Here is a 19,721-nt window from a genome sequence, read left to right on the forward strand (position 1 = left end):
TGAGGGCAGAACATACAGCATTCAGAACAAGGAAATCCAAAACAGTAGACCAACAAACCAGCCATGGCAGGGGGAGCACCTAAAAATATCTTTAAGGAAAGTATATAATTTCAGTGTCACAACAGAGCTCACTATGAAAAACAAGATCAAATCTGAATCTGATGGGAGTTAGTTTAATAATACTGCATTTAACACTCGGTCCCCCCCCCCCCCAGATCCTGTCTGAGAACAACACCCCAAGTCCTAACTATAGCTGAGCTTCTCTGATTTCTATCATTTACTTTATAAGGTTTGTCCTTTCCACTTTTCACCAGCAATCAAACCCCTGGAAACTGAGCTATATGAAGGTAATCTCCATGTGCTCATGTGGACAGTTGCACTTACAGCCTCTAACAGTGCCTAATGCTACTTAATGCCCTCTAAATAGAGAACTCAGTTATAAAATCAAGTGAATCATTTCCAGAAACTCATCTTTTAGGAAAAAACTCATCTCAGAAAGTATTGTGTTATCTTTTTAATTCACATGAAACAATAGACTTTCGGAAAATAATGGCTCTTCTTTCCTTTAAAAAATGATCATTTGATTCATTTAAAAATGGAATGTATAATTAAGAAATACAGTTTAATAGATAATCGTGTATAATAGTCAAGCTTGTAGTCATGTTAATTAGATTTTCTAGATGTAAAGAGATTTGTTTCAGATGGATAGACATTCTTCAAACCTTTCAAAGACTACAGAATATGGTATTTAAAATGCTTAAAATTTTAGGACTTTTCATGACAGTGAGATACATTTGTTCCTGACAGCACCAAGCTACTTCAAGAAGATGATGGGCATCGAAGAGGCTCCTTATGGAATTTGTTAGCCATTTGGGCAAGAAACTGCTCTTGCCTGTATTGCTTGATAAACTGGACATGCAGGACTCACAGAGAAATGACTGCTAAACTTGCCTAAAGGTGAGATGATCCTTCAGGGGTTCCTGCTTCATGAAAGAATCTGCAAGATATTCTTCAGGACACAGAAGAAAATGACTGGAAACTGCCAATATAGGCAGAACTGACTTTGAAATTTCCTGATTCATAGAAAAGTTTGCCAGTTACAATGGACCTGTAGGCTAAAGATGGATGTTCCGATGGTACAGAAGAACTTTTGGAGACTGTCCAGGCAGTGAGATGTCTCTGTCATTTCTAGAGTTTTGGAAGTTGCTTACAATGTACTTCCTGCTTACTTAGGTAATATTATATCCTTCAGGAATCTTTGATGGAGTTGCAGAATAGATACTAATAATACAGTTTTCCTTAGTTATGATAAAAGATAAAGTAAATATAGATATTATAACTGCAAAAAAATGATCATTTGAAAAATCATGTGGAAAAATTATACAACTTCTTTGCATGTATTTCCATATTTACACAGTAGCCCTGGTAATTCAAGGTCACAAATGAACTGATATGTTAGATCACATTGAGTCGCTAAGGAGAAAGATGCTGCAAAAACTCCTAATAGGAGCACTCGTAGTCTGATGCCCAATCCCATTACACATTAATGTAGATGTACATTAACTACCAACGAACGCCTCGTTCCTGTAGTCATATTAGACATTTTAAGTACCCTTAAAAAGCTGGAATGCAAATCATTGGAGTTAGAAGTCAAGCAAGATTAGGTCTGATTCTCTGTGTGTACAAGATAGCAAAATCCATATTGCTGATGTCCCAAACTATTTGTGAAGGAGTAGTAAGAAAATTTGAAACCATTTATTTTACCTAGTTTTCATCTACGTGACAGATACTAGGGAAATACCTGGCTGGGCACATAGACACCCAAAAGAAGGGAAACTTTATCTTCTACTATTTTATGATGATAGTTGGCGGTCTCCTACATTTTTGGCAGAGGTCAAACTCAGATCAAGTCTCTGAGCTTTCAGAACAATTTTTTTTCCTGCTGCAGTGTAAATACATTCTATCTGCAAGGTGTGCAGTGTGAACCTGAGCAGAAAATGGAGATCAAATGGTGAACTGTCTCTGCCACGTGCACCTCCAGGGGCTTTGCTGCTCAGCAACTGTGGGCACCATTAGCAGGAGCAGCATCACCTGGAGCCTGTCAAAAGCCAAAAGCCAATGAACTGCAAGCTCTAACTTTAACAGCATTCTCAGTTCCAGGTGCTTGTGTCTCAACAACAAAACTTGATTGATATGATTGTCCTGCCACCACCCAGCAGCATTACTACCCACATCTTTTTTTTTTTTTTTTTTAAGATTTATTTATTTATTATGTATACAACATTCCTTCCATGTATGCTTGCATGCCAGAAGAGGGCACCAGATCTCATTACAGATGGCTGTGAGCCACCATGTGGTTGCTGGGAATTGAACTCAGGACCTCTGGAAGAGCAGTCAGTGCTCTTAACCACTGAGCCATCTCTCCAGCCCCTACCCACATCTTTATAGACGGAGCCCACCCTGGACGGTAGCTGTGTCTGAGACTATATGATTCTCTGGAGTACACTGATGTCTCCAGGCTAGTACATTAGTCATTCCCAGAAAGGACCTTGAAAAACACTAGTATAAAAACACAGAGGTACTCCATACTGCTCTCAGTAAGAACAGGTTACAAATCCAATTTAAAAAAACATTGATCAGTTAGAGACCTGTAGTGGAATTGTCGTTATTGCAAATGCAGCCAATGACGTCAGTGTTAGGTGAACTAAGAATACGGAGAAGGAGCTCACATTAAGGCATTTTCTAGAATGGGGCTTTGGTTACACCTAGGAAGTGGTGTGTGTGTATACACACACACACATGCACACAAGCACACACACGTGTGTACCACAACAGAACACTAAGCTAGCTTCTGCCATACTCTTTGATATTAGAATATCAGGAAATTATACTACATGGCAAGAGAATTTGAACTGATTCATCTACTTTAGGTCAACTGCTGTGCACTAGTACCAGCCAAACGTTAGTTAGCAGTCTTTCCAGATTCATTTCTTGGTTATTGTTGGACATTTTGTAATCTTGGAAAGCACACTATATCAGTTATCTGTTTTATGACTGCTGGGTGCTCCCTAGACTTCCTCAGCACTGTAACTTTCTATGCATTCTGTGACTTTATTTGATGCCTGTGGTTTGGAGGGCCGATGCACAGACTCCTGAAGCCAGGTACAAGGGTCCAATACTGCACTTCTGCCTACTAGCTGAGCAGCTTAGCTTTCTCTGTGTCTTGGTTTCTTCTTTTGTTAAATGGAGTGTACTAACACACTGTAGTATCATGAGGAGTCAGTGAGAAAATTCATTTAAAGCTTTTACAACCAATGCCTGGGGCATGTTAAATATTGCATATTTGATAGACTGCTATTACATTATGGTGGAATATCACCAGAAACCAAGAAGTGTCACTGGGGATTATTTTGGAGACAACAAGCAAAGAAAGGCATGTTCGTCTTACTTCATTCAAATATCACTTAGCAGCAAAAGCCTCCCAAATGACAAATGGGAAACTGCAAAATGTTCTGTTCTTTTGAGGCTACATGTAAAAGCCTTGCAGGCCACATGGTCTCAGCAAATCATATGTGTGTGTGTGTGTATCTCTGTATACACACATATGTATGTAAAGGCTTTGCATTGTTTCTAATATAAGTACGATATATACTATATGTATATAAGATACACATATATTTACATATAAAAACAGGCTTTGCCATTGTTTCAAACACAATATACTTGGCACAAAATTTTTCTTGATAACCATATAATATAAAGTCAGAAACATCTCAAATTGGAATGGTATCTTCAGCTTTCAGTTGAAAATCTCTTATCAGACATTTTATATTATAAATTTATCTATCTATCAAATCTCAATATAATATTTTCTGAGACAACATGAAATTAAATTTTTTAGGTAAGCCAAAAAGAAATTATTTATGAAGATGTCTCATGAGAAGTCAAGAATCATTTTGTTTAATTAATAATGTTTTGCTTTTATAAGCATATGATCAAAACATAATTTCTATAAAAATTAGTACTAATTTATTTTTATGAATATTATTACAATAATTAATAAATTCTATAAACATGATGTTTCTAACTTAAGGTGACAAGAATTCTACAGGAGCTTTGTAACATGAATGGGCCTGTTCATTGGGGTTTCTGTGCTGCCCGGTACCCCATAGCCAGCAAGTCCCAAAGAAAATCACACAGAGATCTCCATAAGTTTTAAAACTGATTGGCACATTAGCTCAGTCTTCTTATTAGCTCTTGTAACTTATATTAACCCATTATTTTTATCTATGTTAGCCACATGGCTTGGTACCTTTCAGCCGGGCAGGTTACATCTTGCTGCTTGGTGGTCTGGGCTGGAATGGAAGGAATGGGCCTCCTCCTTCCCAGAATTCTCCTGTTCTCATTGCCCCACCTCTACTTCCTGTCTGGTTGACCCACCTATACTTCCTGCCTGGCCAATCAGTGTTTATTTAAAACTTGATTGACACAATACAGACAATTCCCCCTCTTTTTTTTAACCAAGGAAAATATCCATAGTCCTTTTATTGGGAATGTGGCCATAGTTTTCCAGGCTACTTCACAGTGCCAACTTATACTAATTCTCAGCCTAAGGTACCAAGCTATGTGGCTAACATAGATAATAATAATGGGTCAATATAAGCTACAAGAGCTAATAAGAAGACTGAGCTAATGGGCCAATCGGTTTTATAACTTATGGAGAGCTCTGTGTGATTTTCTTTGGGGCTTTCCGGCTGTGGGGTACCGGGCAGAACAGAAAGCCCAACAAGCAGGCCTATTCATGTTACATAATGGTGCCCAATGTGGATAACTGCAACCACATAAAACCCGAGAGAGCTTGGGAAGTAATTCTGGGCAGAAAAGAATAGAGTAAAGCATGGCTTTTTGGTAGCAGCAATCTCTCAGTTCTGCTCTGCTTGCTAGAGGCAAGTGCTCTCATTTAAGAGAGCCTTCCTGACTCAGCTTTAGCTGCAAAACCCTGCAGCTCTTTAAGAGGTCCAAACATGAAACACTTAAATGGTGTTGATGAAAAGCTGACTGCATACTTCTCAGTTTTCAGCCGTAGCAGGAAAAAAGTTGTGCTATTTTAAAATGCTGGCTTTCTGGGCCGTCCTGCCAGTGCAAACTCTGACTCTTTGAGGCAGGAGGTCAGCTACAGAGAAAGCATTTGACTGTTGCAGCTTGCTTGCTGACAAGGACCTTAAAAACACCATAGAGTTATGACAATAAACATGGTTACAGTCGGTACCTCCACCATGAGGCTGAAATCACAAAAAGCCAAGGAATGGGCTGGATCCAGCTGTCAAAGCCACCATTTAATTCCACCCATGTTGCTTGGTTAATTAAAGACTGTGTAGTCAGAGAGAGAGAGAGAGAGAGAGAGAGAGAGAGAGAGAGAGATACACAGTAAAGAGAGATTCAAAAAAACCTCTAAATGGTTTACAGTTTGTTAAAAATATATACAGGTTTAAAAAAGGGTTAAAGTCCTTAAAATAAAGAAAGAAAGACATTAGTTTGGGTGTGGTGATACACACCTTTAATCCCAACACTTGGGAAGCAGAGGTAGATTGACCTCTGTGACTTCAAGGTGTGGTAGCAAATGCCTTTCATGCCTTTAATCCCAATGCCTGGGAGGCAGGAACAGACAGATCTCTGTTAGTTCAAGGTGTGGTAGCACACACCTTTAATCCCAGCACTAGGGAGGCAGAGACAGACAGATCTCTGTGAGTTCAAAGACAGCCTGGTCTACAGAGTTATTCCAGGACAAAGATATACAGAGAACCTGTCTCAAAAAGTAAAAGTAAAAGAAAAGAAATATAGAGGTTAAAATAAAGCCGCATAAAGATAGAAAATACACAGAGAATCTTGATATTATTATGTTTTCTTTGAATTGTTTGAATGCTGAGGAAGGAGCAACAGCTGCTAAAAGATATTTGCTTATAAATGCTGCTGAATTAATTCCAGATAGGTATTTTGAAAATACCTTGACTTCAAAACTGAAATCAAAAGGTATGTTACCTTGGAGAAGAGATTTTGCTTTTGTTTCCCCAGGAAATGAAAGACTGTGGATTCATTCTGAATTAAGAAAAATCAGTTTTGATCAAGGAAGACCATCTGAGAAATCTCCAGTAGGAACTGATGGCTTGCTATCAGAGTTCTACATCCAAAACAGATTCAGGACTGATGCCTGAGGTGATCAAGACTCACAGGATACTTCAGTCAGGACTTGATGATAATTCTCTTTAGGTCCCCATAAGATTATCAGCGCCCCCAATCAGCAGGAAGTAGCCTGGAATACTACGCCCATAATCCCAAAAAAATGGACTATGGATATTTTCCTTTGTTTAAAAAAAAAGAGGGGGAAGTGGTGCGGGAGAATCATCTGTATTCTGTCAATCATGTATTTTAATAAAACACTGATTGGCCAGGCAGGAAGTATAGGCAGGGCAACCAGACAGGAAGTAGAGGCGGGGCAATGAGAACAGGAGAATGCTGGAAAGGAGGAAGCCCATTCCTCCCACTCCTGCCCAGACCACTGAGAAGCAAGATGTAATCTGCCCGACTGAGAAAGATACCAAGCCATGTGGCTAACATAGATAAGAATAATTGGTTAATATAAGCTACAGGAGTTAATAAGTAGCCTGAGCTAATGGGCCAATCAGTTTTATAACTTATGGAGATGTCTGTGTGACTTTCTCTTGGGGTTTGCTGGTGGTGGGGAACTGGGCAGGACATAAACCCCAACAAGCCGGCCCTCATGTTACAGAGCTTATTATAGTGGTTGCTCAACCGACATGTAATAATTTTGCCACTTTATATTCAAACTATTTGAAGTAGGTTGGTAAATTCAATATGGGACAATACCAAAGCTGACATATAAAGTAAAAAGCCTTACAAGAACTGATCTGCATTTGGGAAGTTCAGCAAACATGCTAATATTTTCTTTAAGGACCTTACCTGAGACTGCAAGTCTCTCCCAAACAGCATCCTGTGATACACATAAGGAGGTGGCCATCAGTTTTGAAAAAAGTTGGATTTGTTTAAAAAATTCAGATTATTATTCAGAAGTATATTTTCATTTATTTTACTAAGTTGCATTAATATAATAAGAAAAATGTGAGTTCTGATTTTTTTATATTATTCTACATCTGAAAAACTTTATCAATAGGATACCATTTCTTCTAGGGGATGATACCCTTGAGTTTCAATGTCAGAGTAATTCTTTGAAATTTGTCAGATACTATTCATGTCATTTAGCCACTTTGTCTGAAAGTTCAGAATATGTATATGAAGAAAATATATATGAAATCACCAAATAACAGGGGAGAAAGAGTCCAACTAGACATTTTTGTCAACAAATGAAATTTCCAGTGAAGGAATGGATTACCTCTATTCAAAGTAATGCCCAAAAGTGCCCCATAAGAATGCCTCAAACAACTCAGGATATTGTCAAGACTATTACCTGCTCTCTGCAATCTCACAGTAAGATCTATTGCTCACGACAATGCCAACATAACATGTTCAATGCAGAGAAGTTGAGCTGCTGTCTAAAGAGAGCCTTCACTCCTAATGACAAGTGTTCATGGTAATAGAGTGTACTTTGATTGCTACCAAAAGAGAAATGCAGACACCTAACCAGTAACAAACAAACCCTTCAATCTAAAATGATGACTGACTTGCAAGATGTACTACTGCAATAGTGGCACAAAGCCACTTATGAGAGTAACCAAAGAATATCTGATTGGATTTAAGACCCACTCCATGAGATGGAACTTCTTCCTGATACTGCTCGGTTGTCCAAGAGCCTGATACAAGAGTGGTCAGGGATTTTGGGGAAAACCAAACACCACTACTGTTCTTCTAAAGAAACATGACAATGAAATGATTTCTCATGACATGCTGCTATTCTCATAGATAAGTGTCTTTCTCAGCCATCGTCAGAGAAGCTACTATCTGCAGTAGATAGAAACAGATGAAGAGACACACAGGCAGACAATGTGAAGAGAGTGAGAGACCTTTGACCACTCAGTCCTAATGTGGATGTCTCCATCAAATTCCTCCCCTTAGAATTCAAGAAACTTTGCAGAAGATGAAGCAGATAAAATGCAAGAGCCAGAGAAGATGGAGGACACAAACTGAAGTGTTCATCTAATTATTCTTTATAAATAAAAACTCAGGAGTCAAATATTGGGTAAGAACCTGAATGATCAGAGAAGAAGTGGGGAAACTGCCAGTGACTTCTTCTCTCTCCTTCCTTGATCTAAAAAGGGCCAAGAATTTTTCTACTACCTAATCTACCAATCTACCACCTCCTTTTCTATCTGTCCTCAATCATCCAGAACCTCTATGACTAATTTTGTTCAGCTAGTAGCTAGCTCCACGTTCTGATTCAAAGTAAACTTTATTGCTAGTCTTGGAAATGTCAGAGTGTGATCACAATATCCCACAACATTTCTCTCTTTTTGTCTAAATAAAAAAAAAGGTCTTAACTCTAACACAGTAACTGATAAACAATTATCAGGTAAGAATTATTACAATTTCCAGGGTGCTTGCATTTGGCAAATTCAAACCAAATTCTTCATATCCATCCTATCTTGGTGAGTCCAACATTTGGCACGAAATTCATTTTCTATCCTATCTTGTTTTGCCAACCAAAAACTATCATTTTAGACCTCAAAACATTTTCTTAGACAAGCAACCTAAGCTTTTATGTCTGCCAACCTTATACACTTTACACATTTTTGTGAATTTCTTTTCTGAATTTGGTAACAAGAAAAACTGTAACTACATCTCTTCTCCAATTCCATTAGAGACCCAAGAAATTTATATTATCTGAGTAAATAGAAAGTGCAGAGCAAACAACTGCAAAAACTATAGAAACGACAGAGTCATTTGGCTGCCCAGACAATGACCCAAGATTCCCTTACTACACTGGGGCATTTATCTTTGTCTACAGGTCTAGAATATCTGGCAGACTTTTCTGTGAAGCAGGAATTTTGAAGGACTATTTAGTAACCACTTTCTTTTGTGTTTTGCTTGTCAGGTTTGTATGGCATACGGTCAGCAGTTGAGGCAAAGGCAGTTTCTTGCTCAGTGTTTAACTTTGCCAAAATAAAAGCAAACTCCATAAGGAGGTTCTTCAATGCCCATCATCAATTTTTGAAGAAAATTGATGCTTCCAGGAGCAGAAATGTCTTACTGTCATAAAAACCTTATGTTATTAAAACATTTTAAATTCCATATTCTATATGTCTCTGAAGTGTTTGAAGAACATCTGTCTATATAAAATATATCTGTATGACTTTGCTCACATACTGAACATGGCCATAAATTTGATTCTTATAGTTGACTAACTACTAACATACATTTCTTAATTATCTTAAACAATGTGTGATAATAGCACTTCAAGAATTAGAAAATTCAGTCCCAGTCCAGCTGGCCTTGGTGAGCTCCCATTAGATCAGCCCCACTGTCTCAGTGGGCGGGTGCACCCCTCGTGGTTCTGAATTCCTTGCTCATGTTCTCCTTCATTCTGCTCCTCATTTGGACCGTGGGAGCTCAGTCCAGTGCTCCAATGTGGGTCTCTGTCTCTATCTCCATCTATCGCCAGATGAAGGTTCTATGGTGATATGCAAGATATTCATTAGTATGGCTATAGGATCAGGCCATTTCAGGCTTTCTCTCCTCAGCTGCCCAGCTGGGCTGGGACTGAAAAAGCATGGGATAAAACCAGACTCTCTGAACATGGCGGACAATGAGGGCTGCTGAGAAGCCAAGGACAATGGCACTGGGTTTTGATCCTACTGCATGTACTGGCTTTGTGGGAGCCTAGCCTGTTTGGATGCTCACCTTCCTAGACCTGGATGGAGGGGGGAGGACCTTGGACTTCCCACAGGGCAGGGAACCCTGACTGCTCTTTGGTCTGCAGAAGGAGGGGGAGGGAATAGGGAGGCGGGGAGGAGGCAGAAATTTTTAATAAAAATAAAATAAAATACACACACACACACAAAGAATTAGAAAATTATAATACCTTAATAAAATCAGAAAAATATATACAGTATAACAAAAATAAACTTAAATTTGTATCAATATAAAAATCAAAACAATGTAGAATATTTGAGACTTGTTTGCCTTTTTAGTTTGAATGTACATTCAATAATCTACCTTTTAATCCTATCATTTATATAACTCCCTTTTTTCCTTTCAGAATGAGATCCCCGAATATAATTTCCTTTGCTTAGTTACTTCCCTTACCATGGTCAATAACAACTTGTTAAACAATGACAAACATCCACTGAAAGACCAAAAACCACCCATGACACCTCTCAGGAATATGGACATCAATTACTTCCTGTTGTCTGGGGATCACGGCATCTTTAGGGGACCCTGAGAAAATTGAGGTTATGGTAAAGCCCTAGAAAATCTAGCTATTATCTAGTATTGGTTTGATGGGAAGGTACAGAGCTTATATGAAATCCTGGCTGGAGTAGCCTAATTGGTTGGACCATCTCAGCTAGCAACCTTGAAATTGTCCTACGCACTTTGTAGTCCAAAACTCATCTTTGGGTGGTGCTTACCAGCTTAGTGGCATTACTACAATTCAGGTGGATTCTCAACTGTTTTGGAGACTTCAAAGGTCAATGTTAGGAATGGTCACGGATCACTGCAGAAAACTTAAACATTTTAAATATCATATGCAACAGATCTCGGAGATGTGAAAGGACCACAACTTGTTAAGTATATGAGGTAAGCAAAGTAAATTCCTAGTATCTACTTCAAACTCAAGCCTGAAATCACATATAAGAAGCAAGATGAAGGGCTGGAGAGATGGCTCAGCAGTTAAGAGCATTGCCTGCTATTCCAGAGATCCTGAGTTCAATTCCCAGCAACCACATGGTGGCTCACAACCATCTGTAAAGAGGTCTGGTGACCTCTTCTGGCCTGTAGGCATATACACAGAATATTGTATACATAATAAATAAATAAATAAATATTTTTTAAAAAAGAAGCAAGATGAAGTTTATTTCTAGAATTAGTGCCCTATATGACCATTAATATCATGACATAAAGCTTAAATATATATCTTATAAACTTTGAAACAACCAGGTGAGATCCCGGTGGTGGTAAGAAAACTAAAAACTTACCAGAAATAACTGGAGCAGTTTGGACAAGGGAATGCCACGGGCCTCATTTATAGATGCATGGGCTGGTAGCATGTAGGGACATTTCCCTCATTCACATATAAAAGTGACAACAGTAAGCCAGCATTGGAGTTCAGAGAAATAAGAAGCCAAGATGAAGAGTGTTCATGCATCTGAAACAGAAATGGGCTCCTGCACACTGGGAGAAGCAGAGTGGCTTGGGGCCGCTAGATAAGAAGCCCAGTGAGCCAAGCTACAGAGGAACGTGGGCACAAATACAGGTCTGTGGCCCATGGAAGGGAATACCTGATGGGGTGTAATCAAAAGGTCGAAAAACTCATCTAGTTTGAATGGCAGAAGGACTTGGATGTGAGCCTGCATGTGGGGAGGAACTGGACAAAAATGAATCTGATTTAGGAAACTCGACTATCTGGATTCATGTGTGATCTAAAGAGGAAACCATAGGTTGATGTGGAATGGTGAGAACACTCTGCACAGGTGAGTGTTGGACTTGGCTGTCCAGATTCATCTGTGGTCTAAAGAGGATTCCATATGTTGATGTGGAATATGAGAACACTCTGCACAGGTGAGTGGTGGACTCGGCTGTCTGGATTCATGTGTGATCTAAAGAGGATTCCATATGTTGATGTGGAATATGAGAACACTCTGCACAGGTGAGTGGTGGACTCGGCTGTCTGGATTCATCTGTGGTCTAAAGAGGAATCCATATTTTGATGTGGAATGGTGAGAACGCTCTGCACAGGTGAGGGGTGGACTCGGCTGTCTGGATTCATGTGTGATCTAAAGAGGAATCCATATGTTGATGTGGAATATGAGAACACTCTGCACAGGTGAGTGGTGGACTCGGCTGTCTGGATTCATGTGTGATCTAAAGAGGATTCCATATGTTGATGTGGAATGGTGAGAACGCTCTGCACAGGTGAGGGGCGGACTTGGCACTGTGTTCACACAGCACTTCTTGCTGTTTCCTCAACAGTACTGTCAGGGAAGACATTTTAATTAAGAGGATTATGGTTTCTTACTCCTCAATATTCACTCAAATTCTCTTGACATTTACTTCTCTGTCCACAGTGAAAATGACTGTATATCATAGTTGCTGGTTTGCCGTCTATAAGTACTCTTCAAGACAGACTAAAATTCCAAGTGCTCATCTAATGTAACATACTTATTTACTATCTAATTCAGATTTGCCCTTTGAACATGTAACTGCTTTCCTCCAGTTTTCTCAGGCATTTCAAGCCATGAAAGTTGATACCGTCTATAAATTGGCACTTGTGACTGAAAGCACCATATATAAACATTCTTTTACTTGGAAGTCCTGAAATAGAAAGATCAGTCAAGTTGGTTAGCAGGTCAGTAGCTCCTTCGCTGTAACAGTCCATGGCTGCCAGTACATGTTTGGTTGCAACCCTTTGTCTAATATTCAAGTAGGAAAACAGTTTCACTCAAGTCTGACAATGACTGGGGATTTTTTTCTGTTGTTGGACTTGTTTTATTTTGTGTTTAGGACGTTCTTGAAACTACAAATACTTACTTGAGCTTTTCAGCAGGATTCTTGGTATGAGGCCATCACCATGGAGCAGGGTCTCCAGAAGTAGGTTCCACTTACAGCATGGTTGGGATAAGAGTAGTTTCAACTTGCCCTTGGCGTTCAGTCCTCCAGCTGATGCAGGCCTTTCAACATGCAAGATAATATGGAGTAATGAAGTTAATCTATCTATGAAATGAATAGCCTAAAAGTCACGATGTAATGCTAACCCCTTTAAATGTCAATTCCTCCCAGATTACTCTGAAAATGCTTTCATGCTTGCTTACTTTAGGGTTGCTCAGGGAAGGAATTACATTTAATCTCAACTAGCTAAAAGTAAATTAATGCTTGGTAGCCTGCCAAACCTTAAATTGACACAAAATAACCATGCCTATATTTTACAGAACTCTATTTTTATTTCTCTTTTTCTTTTTCATGGAGAAAAGAAAACCACTTACACATCTCTTTTGAATGTCATCATTTGTTCATTCAGTGAGGGCATAACAAGTGACTACTATATGCTATTAGCTTCTTTTCTTATTTGGGAAAGATGGTCTAGTGGGATTTTGAATACTTTGAACAATGCTTTATATTGACATTGCTGATAAAACTAAAGGAATTCAAAACTTCTCTGAAGGGCTAGCCATGATCTAATTATTTAATAAGAAAATCCTTAAATCAAGATGCTATTATCAGAATTAAAGCGACCACTCACCCTGTGCCCTACTTAAGTACTGTCATCAAGAGAAATAATCCCAAGACAAAGAGCCTTCTGCTTTCTAAACTGTCATCAGTTTTGAGCAGAAAATCAGCTTCCCCAGGGAACTACTTTCATTTCCTGTGCAGCAGGGCATGAGAAAGCAGAGTTATCAACAGCATTCGTCATCTTTCCTCCTGAAATCCCCGTTTGGCTTGTATGAAAGTCATAACAAGAGTGACGAACTTACAGTAACAGCAAACCTGAGAAACAGACCTACTCTATGGCAGTGGCTCCAAGGACTGTGTGGGGCAAGAGCGGTGTGATCTGGGAGGTGTGGAAGCAGGAGTGTGCAAGGAGCACACTCAGCACAGTTGGCTGCGCTCTCATTAGCAATGACTCCCTAAGTGGATGGCCATTAGAGACCGACACATCTCAACTGCCAATCTCCGGCAGATGAGAAGCAGCAGCGTGAAAGAACGTGCTAAACGCAAACACAGAAATTCTTCTGTTTGTTTCTCATTCTCAAACTCGGGTTGGCCCAGAACTCACCTTACAGTATCGCATAGTCTTGCCCCACCTCAAGGCAATCGTTCTTCCTAGGAATCCCAAATAATGGGATTATAGGTATGAATCATCACATCTGTCTTAAATTCTTCAGCTTCCTTTTATTAGAAATTGCAGGGGTAGGTCACAGAAATCTGTGCCCTAACAAAGTATCTCTAAGAAACTCGGCTTCTTGTTAAGGTTTGGGGGCACTGCTGAAGGCAGTGCTTCCTTAAATACACTCGAAGAAACAGAAATTATTCAGAACACTTTCAGGCCGTTTTGTCTTTGGACCCATCCAACACTGGCCTTGACTTGCTGGTAATAATGGACTAAATGTGTTGCTCCAAAATTCAAAGGTTTCGACTTCAATTACAATGTGGTAACATCTGAGGATGGGGTCAGGAGGTGGAGATGCGAGTGGCTTTAGAGCTCTGAGATGAAGAGCTCAGAGAACTACCTTGCCCTGCTTTGGCCATGAGGATACAAGAATACAAGAATTTTCCTGTTAGCAACCTGGATGAAGGCCTTCACCAGAACCTGACTGCTGGTACCCTCGTGTTCATCCCAGTATCTTACATAGCATTCTAGGTTAACTCAGACACTGTTTATCCATGGAGCTTTGAATGACTCTATATTTACCTCAATTTTACCCATATGTTCTGGCTAGTTTTAGTTAATTCAACACATGCTGGGTTATCTGAAAGAGGGAATTCAATTGAGAAACTGCTTGCCTAAAATCTGATTGTAGGCAAGCATAGGACATTTTCTTAGTAATTGTTGTAGGGGGGCCTAGTCTATTGTGGATGGTGCCACAACCCTGGACAGGTGGTCCTGGGTTCTGTAAGAAAGAAGGCTGAGTAAATCATGGGGAGCAAGCCAGTAAACAGCACCCCTCCATGGCCTCTGCATCAGCTCCTGCCTCCAGGGTTCTACCCTGTTTGAAGTCTTGTCCTGACTTCCTTGGAAAATGAACTATGACGTGAAAGTATAAGTCAAATAAACCCTTTGCTTTTCTCCCAACTTGCTTTTGGTTATGGCGGTTCATCACAGTAACCCTAAGACACAACCATTTAATTTGTAGCAAAAATTCCACCTTCTCCGAAAACTCTTCACTAAATTCTCTTCATGGTGGCCTCTGAATTAAAAATTTATGACAAGCTCACACATTTCGACACTTAATATTTCACCAGTTAAATCACTTCATCATCCATCTAGACTCAAGTGTCTTTAGTATACTTGTTTTCAGTTACCCAAAGTTTCTACCACTGTATAATGCAGGTGATGCTGATTGATTTGATTTGTTAGCATGTACATGGATAGGCAAAATAGAAAAGAACAGAACTTTGCATTTAGAGCAAGAGAAGAAAAAGAGAAGGATCAAAGATGAGGCATTTCAAAACATTTCCTCCTTGGCATGGCGTCAGGAACATTTCATAACTGCATGATGCACAAGATTCTTCACTCTGTTCTTTGGACCAATTTAGACTTTCCTTGTGAAGCCTTGAATACTGGAAACAAGAGTAACTACTTGGGTATTTGGGCAATTCTAGATAAAAAAATTTCTACCATGGGTGGCTGATGAAGAAAGAAGAATAAGCAATTTAATTCTCAGGCCAGGCGGTGGTGGCACACGCCTTTAATCCCAGCACTCGGGAGGCAGAGGCAGGAGGATCTCTGTGAGTTCGAGGCCAGCCTGGTCTACAAGAGCTAGTTCGGGGACAGGCACCAAAGCTACAGAGAAACCCTGTCTCGAAAAACCAAAAAAAAAAAAAAATGATAATAATAATTCTCAGCCAGTAGAGTCAAACCATAGCTGCTGAGCATCTCTGGAAGTTGGAGTTACTTTTCCGTTTGGAACCTGGTTCCAAAAGACACCATGGTCATCACTACTTCCTTCCTGAACCTTGGGTGTTGGGTTCCTAAGAAGTCCTACAGGTAGGTACCATAGAGGCAAAGCAGCTGGTGGCAATTGTTACACATATCCTTGTTGGCTAACTTTTCCAATCTACATGTCACACGTGAGTAGTGACACAGCTGGGGATGGTTTGGCTGGAATGTACAGCGAGGGTTTCTGTCAGACAGCTGGAGGAAACAGGAGCAAGATCACAGGGAGGCTGCCTTCACAGTGGGACTCCGTATCTACTGGAGAGTTTAAAACAGGGGAGATTCCTCATATGTTTGCAGTGTAGAAAACTGATTAGAGAAAAGCAGTGTTTTTAAGGCAGTCCCTTGTTCATATAATAAAGTAACTGAATTCCTTTATTTTACTTTACTTGAATACCTGGTTAATAATAAAACCCTTCAGTTAACAGATGGGAAGATGCTCACTGAAATGCACCTTAGTTCTTGAATCTTCCAACTTACCACAGATTTTGAAATGTACAGTAGAACGAACCACTATGCGGAAAAATAAAATAGTACAAACATTCTTCAGTCCCCAGGCTCTGAGTAATGAATGCACTGAAAGTCTGTGGGAGGCATATGGAGAAGCACATGTTCACTCGTCCTTTGAGCGGGTAGGCTGTGAAAGTGAGGAGTCTGAGCAACGACAGAAAGTGTGTGTGTGTGTGTGTGTGTGTGTGTGTGTGTGTGTGTGTGATCAAACATGTACATGTCAAATTCTACTATGACATACCAAAGAGAATAGAAATTTACAAATCATAAAAATGCATACATTTCATCCTGGGAGACAGAATAAATTCATGGTTGGTTTGTACTAAAATTATACTCCAATAAATGCTGTGTTTCTGGGCTGTGGATTAGCCCAAAGAATTCCTCAAATCCAGAAGTAATGAGGATCAATCTTTATTTATTTATGGACATAACAAATGATTTTTATAGAATAATCACATGAACTTTTAGCTCTACCCTAGCTGTATGACTATAAAGTACCTCATTTATAGTTTCTCCAAGTTTTCTTTATGTACTCATATGGTTTTGTTTTTTTTTTTTAACTCAGTGAACTTACTACTCCTAGTGTACACTTTTTCTTATTTCCAACTTTACTGTAATGTGCAGGCCAGGAGTTCTACATCATACTCAAGTTATGGTCAGATTTTATGACCATAAGTTCACTTATCCTACCAAATATGTGTCTTAGAGAAGCTATTAGATGGTGGAATGGACAGTTTGATGCTCAGCCTACAGGTACACCCAACAGCATTGGCTACTGTCCTTGACGACAGTGGGCCACAACAGACTACACAGGTCCAGGCACCAGGAGGTAAACATAGGAGTTTCTATTTCAGAAGTTTAGGCTGATACACTGTGAAATTATCTGCTTTGCACCCCCCACAGTCTCAATTCTATAGGTTCTGTGGAAGAGGAAGATCGACTTCTATGATGAAATGGTGTGGGGATAGAGCAAGGTCTAACTAAACGTATGAGAAGCAAATGCAGTTCAGAGAGAATGTGCACTGCTGACATGAGCACGGCCACGTTAATGATCCCAGTATCTCAGATTCATGGGAACTGCCAGAGTTTTCCTCAGTCTGAGAAACTAGCAACCACAGCTTCCTCCTCCACGATCACTACACCCTGAGACTAAACAGTTAAGGAATAATCTACAGACAATACCTAAACCTGCCGCCTTTTGTAGCTGTATAACATGAACCAGCCTCCATATCCTGCTGTATACCATGAACCTGCCTCTTAATCCAGAGGTATACCATGAACCTGCCTCCTTATCCAGCTATCTACCATGAACCTGTTATCCTACTGTATACCGTGAATCTGCCTCCTTATTCAGAAGTATACTGTGAACCTGCCTCCTTATCCAGCTGTATACCGTGAACCTGCCTCCTTATCCAGCTGTATACCATGAACCTGCATCCTTATCCAGCTGTATACTGTGAACCTGCATCCTTATCCTGTTGTATACCATGAATCTGCATCCTTATCCTGCTGTATACCATGAACCTGCATCCTTATCCTGCTGTATACCATGAACCTGCCTCCTTATCCAGCTATATATAATGAGCCTGCCTTCTTATCTTGTTGTATGCCGTGAACCTGCCTCCTTACACAGGTGTATACAAAGACCTATCTCCTCATTTTGGATATATAAAATAAACACAGAGTCTCCCATTTCATATCAACCAGAGCATACAGATTTTCTGTATGTGTGTCCATGTGTCTGTCCTTCCTACATTCCCTCATGGGCCCTGTCATATCAACTTTTGAGGATGGAGGCCTTAGTGACTCCACTGATGGAGAGTGGCTATAGCAGGGCAGAATAGCTAGTCAAGGGATGTGATGATGATGATGGTGATAATTACCACTTTGGTCATGATGACCACAATTACCACTTGCACATTTGAAAATGACAACTACCTACAGCAGGAACTACTCTAGTTGTCTTAAGTGCTAGTTTGTATTTAAACTTTCTGGGTGTGGGATGGGATTGAGACAGAGTTTCTCTGCATGGCCCTAGCTGTCCCAAAACTTGCTCTGTCCTGGAACCAGGTAAGGCTCAAACTCTGTTTCTGCCTCCTGAATAATATGACTAAAGGATTAAAAGAGAGTACCATCAGGACTTGGTAATCTCTTTCTCTCTTTCTCTTTCTTTCTCTCTCTCTCTCTCTCTCTCTCTCTCTCTTTCTCTCTCTCTCTTTGTGACCAATTGTGAAAAATCAATGACAGGATTCATAGCCCTTAAAATGTGGAATAGATTTCAGTGGTATAAAGAAGAGACCATTTGGGAAGTCAATAACTTTACCTTTTCTTGTCTTTACCTCTTGGCATGTGCTAGATAGATCAAAGGGGGAAAGAATGCATACAACCTTAGTGCCCCTAACTTTTAGACAAGATCGGATATAATGACAGGGAACTGAAAGTCCTAGAGAAGAGCTCGGGAGTCTGGTTCAGTTGGTAGAGCACTTGCCTAGCATGTACAAACCCAAGTTTGATTCTCTTCATGGCAAACACAAGTGTGGAGATGACGTCTGTAATCTCAGTACTTCAGGGGACCAGAAATTCCAGGTCACTTTCTGCTATATCACAAACTCAGGGTCTTTTGTGAACATGAGATCTTTTCTACAAAACCTCTCAAGTAATGACTGACTCCTGATAGTTGTTTAGGTGTGTGCTTCAGAACCCTCGTTCTTTTGTTTGATAACTAGAACTGTGCATTCTGCATTGCTTCTCAAAATCCTACTCCTAATCTCACAGCTTGCACCCACTGACAAAAACTTTGGCAATTAAGAAGTGTTAAGAGCTGAGGAGGAGTTCTCTGGTAGAATTTTTGGGGTCACTTATGTACACTATCATATACCTTCAGTGATGGGACAGGATACAAGATCAACTAAAAATAAATCAATAGCCCTCCTATACACAAAGGATAAAGAAACAAAGAGGGAAATCAGAGAAACATCACCTCTCACGATAGCCACAAATAGCATAAAGTATCTTGGGGTTACACTTTCAACGAAGAGAAAGACCTATATGACATAAAAATGGAAGGATCTCCCGTGCTCATGGATTGGGAGGATCAACATAGTAAAAATGGCAATTCTACCAAAGGCAATTTATAGATTCAATGCAATCCCCATCAAAATCACAACAAAATTCTTCACAGACCTTGAGAGAACAATAATCAACTTTATATGGAAAAACAAAAAAACCCAGGATAGTCAAAACAATCCTATACAATAAAGGAACTTCTGGAGGCATTACCATTCCTGACTTCAAACTGTATTACAGAGCTACAGTAATGAAAACAGCTTGGTATTAGCATAAAAACAGAGATATTGACCAATGGAGTCGA

The 19,721-nt window shown here is 39.8% G+C and overlaps 1 protein-coding gene across 1 annotated transcript in view; it reads right to left on the bottom strand.

Annotated features, from left to right (window-relative positions):
- Kiaa0825 (KIAA0825 ortholog) overlaps positions 1-19,721 on the bottom strand; it is a 411,723-nt gene that overhangs the window by 256,260 nt on the left and 135,742 nt on the right. Inside the window, exon 14 of the mRNA XM_041663776.1 lies at positions 12,718-12,857. Coding sequence (XP_041519710.1) covers positions 12,718-12,857 — 140 coding nt within the window. The remainder of the gene's footprint in view (positions 1-12,717; positions 12,858-19,721) is intronic.

The sequence above is a fragment of the Microtus oregoni genome, unplaced genomic scaffold (genome assembly GCF_018167655.1).
Source record: "Microtus oregoni isolate MIOR12 unplaced genomic scaffold, Mior012 000014F_ref0000157, whole genome shotgun sequence".
NCBI lineage: Eukaryota > Metazoa > Chordata > Mammalia > Rodentia > Cricetidae > Microtus > Microtus oregoni.